At 33.4% G+C, this 6,170-nt stretch overlaps 1 protein-coding gene across 2 annotated transcripts; it reads left to right on the top strand.

Annotated features, from left to right (window-relative positions):
* Positions 1-338: 338 nt before the first annotated feature.
* Positions 339-4,663, top strand: LOC129875539 (probable glutathione peroxidase 8). 2 transcript variants are annotated; one of them, XM_055950898.1, is made up of 6 exons: positions 339-573; positions 3,083-3,159; positions 3,389-3,450; positions 3,692-3,810; positions 4,217-4,332; positions 4,428-4,663. In XM_055950898.1, exons 1-5 carry the CDS (start codon positions 520-522, stop codon positions 4,322-4,324), a joined length of 420 nt encoding a protein of 139 aa, XP_055806873.1. In that variant the 5' UTR covers positions 339-519; the 3' UTR covers positions 4,325-4,332; positions 4,428-4,663. The 2 variants fall into 2 exon arrangements, with proteins under 2 accessions (XP_055806873.1, XP_055806846.1); XM_055950871.1 differs by having other exon boundaries at positions 342-573; positions 4,165-4,332.
* The last annotated feature ends 1,507 nt before the right edge of the window (positions 4,664-6,170 follow it).

The following is a 6,170-nucleotide window of genomic DNA, read 5'->3' as shown; positions in this document are numbered from 1 at the left end:
GAAAAATCTAGATAGTATAGAGTATTAAATATTTGTAGAAAATGTTAGAATAGTCTAGATTCTTAGTATCGAAAATCATCCATACATAACTATAAATAAGGGTGACATTAAATATTTATAACCAAAAAAAAATCCAAAACAAACCTAAATTAAAAGGGTTTTCTTTCATAATTAAGTTCTCCTTTTCAAAATATTAAAGTCTCTCCAATAATACTTTTTTCCTGCTATTTCTCTACAGTTGCAAACTAGGTCAAATTCATGTATTATATTCAATTTTATTATTTTAATTTATAAAAGTCAATGAAAACTTTTTAGTATAATAATACTCAACTACTAGCAAAGCATGTACCATGGAGTGTTTGGAAATTATCCTATAGACGACCCTCTTTTTCATTCATCATCATTTAAATAAGAATCAGTTTAACCTTGTACATTCCCTATAAATAAATGGGTCAATGCCGGGTCGGGTATTTTTAGTTTTGGGTTTGTGAATTTCAGATCCAAATTCCAGCAAGGAAAATGGCCGAACAACCGGAGAAGAAGCCACAATCTGTCTATGACTTTACACTAAAGGTAAAGAAAGTTTTTTTGACCTTTGAAAACATCAACTCAAGTTCATTACGTGTATGCCTAATATATAGCTCCGTTGGGCCTTAGATTTTGAAACTGAAACTTGAAAATTTGAGTTTTCGAAGTTGTCATTTTTGAAATTCGAAGTTTTGTTAGCGAAAGTGCCAAAAAAAAACAAAGCTGGCCTGAGCTAGTTTTTGGGAACTTGAAAATATTTGAAGATCAAATTATATGGCCAAACAAATATTTGAAGATAATTTTTTTGAAATCTACTCTCAAAATCTATGATCAGACGCTAGATAAATTGTTGTTGTTTAAGAAATGAACAGCGAGCTTATTAATTAGGTATTCAATTGATCTCCAATAGATTTTTCGGGAAGGGTAAATTTTATTACACAATTTACTCTAGAATTGGCACCTAGGTGATTTCTCCTATGTTTGGTTCCATGTGTTTATGTTTTATCATCAGAGTTTGAAGGGGAAGAATGAATGGAAGTATGATATTCATCTTGTGATTGAGTAGAAACCATTTGTTTTTACTTTGTTGTCCAGCCCAGCTTATGCGTATCTAGACTATTTTACCAAGTAGCTGCTATCACTAGGGCTGTTCAAAACCAATAACCCAAACCGAAAAAGGCTTATTGGTTTATTAATAATGAGTTATTGATTTAACGTTTTTGATTTTTTTAAAATCGGTTTATCGGTTCTTAACGGTTTTAGATTTTTTCTTAATGGGTTAACCGATAACCAGATAGTAAATTAATAAATTGTATTTATACCATTCGGTATATAAAGTCCTTGGCTTAGGGTTTAGTTTCATATATACTTTCATTTTATTGTCTCAAACTATCGGTTATTCTACAAGGTACCAATGTTTGCTTTTGAGCAAAATGCAATATGTCAATTCATTTGCATGGTTAATTTGTTTTTTCATGAAACAAGTTTTGTTTTCCAATGATATTTTTTTTTTGTGTGAAATCTTAGCAATTAAATCGATAACGATCAATAACCAATAAATCGATAACTGATAAACTGATATCTTAATAGTTTTATAATGGTTTAGCACGTTTACAAACCAATGATCGATAAGTCAAGCTGGTAAACTTCAAAATCGAACCGAACCGATCGATACCCAACCCTAGCTATCTCTGACATCAATACTTAGACAAATAAGAAGAAAGCACCTAGTGTTTTTTTGTCTCTACCGAGGTTTAAACGTTGGTCTTCTATGGTTTTAACTCACTCTATTGATCACTAGGACATACCCTTAGGTCTAAGTAGAACCATGCTTCTTGGTGGAGTTTAGGACTCTGCATAATGGGATAATGGCACATTAAATTTGGAAGAACTGAATTAGAGCCTTTTGAGATGAAAATTTCATGTATGGTAATTAAACATTATGGTTGAAACCAGTAGATCTTGCAATCCTGAATAACATCTCTTTTGAGCCAAGGGTCTATCGGAAGCAACCTCTCTACCACACGAAGGAAGGGGTAAGGTGTGGGTACCCTCCCCAGACCCCACTTGTGGGATTACACTGGTATATTGTTGTTGTTGTTGTTTGAAACGAGTAGACGTTCCTTTACAAGGCTCAATCTTTAGCAAAATACGGTTGACTATATTAACCGTCTGTCCATGTAACAAAAGAAGGTTCATGTTACGCTTTGTCAAGTTCTGTGTGTTGTAACTAGGACTGTATAACTATTGAACTAAAAAGCACTCCGGCTCAATCAATGGGTGTTTTACATGCTAACTGGGATAAGAGAGACAGGATCTGAAAATTAAGTTCTTTCTTAAATGTAATGGCTTTGCATGCCCTTTTTATGCACTTAGTCCTAGCAAAGGGAGATTAAGATGGAGATTGGTTAACAGCTATAATTTTGAAAATGTACAGAAATGGAAGGCAGATAAAGATGGAGATTGGTGATTTTAATGGAGTTCTGGCGAGAATGATTAGAAAGCATCCTGACCGAAGGGAGAAACTTTATACAGTGGAAATTTTTGGTTAAAGTGATATTTGGGTGAAAAAGTTAAAAGGAACAGGGATAAATGATAACAGTTTACGGCAAGGATCTTGCTAGGATCAATGACGTCATTTAACAGCTCAGGTGGAGAACATCTTGGACCAGTACATGGCTGGTCCTTAATGGTTGCTGACATGCTTAGACATTTATACTAATTTTCCTGCACCCTTATTTGCAGTTTGTTCCTATTTTTATTTATATTTATGGAGCTTTTGCCCCATTCCTCAGGGGTCTAGCTCTTCCCCATGCTTAAATAGCTCCTCTGCACACCTTGGCCCTTTAAACACTGGGATAACTCAACTCCCTCCGTTTCAATTTGTCTGTCTGATTTTGACTTGACACGGAGTTTATGAAACTAAAGAAGACTTTTCGAAATGGACTAAAATGGAAAGTAGGACGAACAAATTAAAACAGAGGGAGCAGTAAAAAGTTTGAAATAACTTGGTACTTTTCCCTTTTTCTCAGTATACTCTCTCCTTTGCTCGCAGGATGTGATGGGAAATGATGTAGACCTTAGTATCTACAAAGGAAAAGTACTACTTATCGTGAATGTTGCTTCCAAATGGTAGAATCATTTTATTTCCTCCGTCATATTTGTAGTTGTAAGCATGAATCTGTTTTATAATATCTCTGATACCAGTTGAAGTCCAGGGAATGGAACAACCTCGGTCCAGAAGATAATCATGACTTTAAAACCTTGTTCTCTTCTGCTTATACGTTTTACACGTTTTGTGGTTCAAGTGATATTTTTCCTAATTGAACTTTTTAACCATCATCTGTTTGGTTGTCTACAGCGGGATGACTAACTCAAACTACACGGAACTCAACCAATTATATGAGAAGTACAAAGGTCAAGGTATGTGTCTTTAGTTGAGTGACCGTTCCTGGTTTGAATCCCCCGGAAAAGAGGATAAAAATGGGAAGAAGAAAGGGTTAGTGTTTGCAAAGAATGGACCATTTGACATCTTTAGTTAAAGCTTAACTTCTGGACTATTTGAGTCGTCATGGTTTGAGTATCACTAAAATTGCCTTCAGATCTCTCTTGATTGTTTCCTTTCAGATTTTGAAATTTAAGTTCTTTTCCTATTCAAACACAGGCCTGGAAATATTGGCATTTCCGAGCAATCAATTTGGTGAGGAAGAGCCGGGGACCAACGATCAGATTTTAGACTTCGTTTGTACTCGTTTCAAGTCAGACTTTCTAATCTTTGACAAGGTAATATAAGAACAATAGTCCTGATAGATGTCATTGTATTGGCTACAGATTGGTGATTTTCTTGGTAGTGTGTCCCGTCTTTTAAACAGATCTTCTCTCCCCGCTTATGTATGTCAGTGTTTTAGAAAACGTTTTAATGTTTCGGTTGAATATGTTCCTTTATCCATCAATTAGACTATTTGCAGTAAATTTGTGATGTATCCTCTTTCAGCTTTAAATATTCAAGTTGTATTGAAAATGGACACCATTACATTCCAAAATTACCTGTTCTGGAATTCATGGTTGCGGAATCATGACCTACTATTTCAATGGTGTCTCATTTTATTAACAACTAAAGTACCTTTCTTGAATTAGATTGAAGTGAATGGCGAAAATGCTTCTCCTCTTTATAAATTCTTGAAATCAGGCAAGTGGGGAATATTTAGTGATGATATTCAGTGGAATTTCGCTAAGTTCCTGGTTGATAAGAACGGGCAGGTTGTTGATCGCTATTATCCTACAACATCTCCTCTGACTATTGAGGTAATCAGCTGCTTGAAAATTAAAATACTCGACGTAAATTTCCTGTAAGTTTGTATGTGACATAATGTACTTCTGGCTTCATGATTTTTTCGCAGAGGGATATGAAAAAGCTTCTTGAAATCATATAGTTGCTAAGGATTGAGTCTTCAACGATGTGGATCGATTTTTCGCTTGTTAATTGCGGGTTTGGTTTGATTTTAGAAATCGTTCACTTGTTTTCATTATCTGAGTGAGAAACATCATGTAAGAAGGGCTGTTATCTGTACATGATCGCCATATGAAATGTTGTGCAACAGAAATTGTTCATTCTATGAGAGAAGTTTTAAACTGATAGATGTGCATTCTCAAAGTTGACGTATTTACTTACCAGTTGAGACCAAGTTTAATTAAGTGTCTATCGATTTGTTATACCTATCATATACATACAACAAGTACTTCTATCCTCAACCTTAAGTAGGCAATGTGATCATCTTATCTGTATGGAAACTCTCTCGAGATTATAAAATTTGCATAATAGGGTTAGAATAACATATAAAGGAGCTTTTAAGAAGAAAATAAATTTGACTTGCTATTCAGGTGATTAATAAGAAATTGGAAATCTTCCAACAACTAAAAAAACTCCTGAAAATATACATGCATTACACTTCTAAAAAATCACTATTTTTTCACTGAAAAATGTTCAATGGCTATTCCTACATATAGTTTGATTGAATCGGTGAGAAGAAAAAATAGTAGTAATATTTTCATATAGAAAAATTAGAAAGTTTTTCACTATTTCAATAAAAAATTATTTTTTCACCATGCATTTTTTAAAAAAACTGATTCGATGAGAAATGAGGGGGAAACCTATGTCTCTAGCATTATTCAAGCCATAATATAGATTAGATTACTCTATTCTCCTCAACTCTATGGCATTTATGGACTCACAGAAAAAATACATTAATTCATCGTACACAAGTGGTTACAACAAGGGCCATTAAAGTTACTGCTTAATTAATTCATCGTACACAAGTGGTTACAACAAGGACCATTAAAGTTACTACTTAATTAATAGTCTGAATAGGGAAGATTTATTTAGATTAAATCTTCGATATTTATTAAAAGACCCATGTAGGATATAAGTGGTTTAATTGTATTTTGTCTTGGTTTTTTTTTCCCCTTCATTCGATAATCACTATTTGTTTTGAAACACAATTAATTTAGATTTGCACATAGAAATCCCTCTTAGAAGGTATATCGTTTTCTATCAAAGAGGATTTCATATCTTAAATTCGAATTTAAAATCTTTAATTAAAAATAAAGAAGTATTTGTATTTTATCACTTAAGTACAACCTTAGCTTCAAGATTTTGGGTTGGGATTGTTGGTAACGATATTAAATGTAGTAAGTGAACAATTGGTATTGTATTGTTGATTTGTGCAGTAACTTCACCTTAATAAAATGCAGTAAATTATAGAAATAATGCATATTTTTCTCCTTGAATTTGTCTTACTTTCGAAGAGAATACGTGAGCTTTATGAGAGTCTTATACTTGAACTTTATGAGAGTCCTATTACCCTTAGATTTATTCAAAATGATATAAATACCACAACACACCAATAAAGTCACATTAAATCTTACTAATAAAGTCGCAACACACCAACATAACAACATGTTTACCATCTCCAAAAATACAACAGTGTTGTAAATAATGAGTGTAGTGGAGAGTGAATGTCACTTTTCCACTAAGCCACTTTACTCAAATTTCCCACCCAACTTTTCCACTTTACAATGGCTATAAATAGCCAACATTTTGATGCAAGTAAACGGACAGATAAAACATAATTCTCTTCATTTTC

The sequence above is a fragment of the Solanum dulcamara genome, chromosome 1 (genome assembly GCF_947179165.1).
Source record: "Solanum dulcamara chromosome 1, daSolDulc1.2, whole genome shotgun sequence".
Lineage (NCBI taxonomy): Eukaryota > Viridiplantae > Streptophyta > Magnoliopsida > Solanales > Solanaceae > Solanum > Solanum dulcamara.
This window is presented reverse-complemented; position numbering and strand designations above follow the sequence as displayed.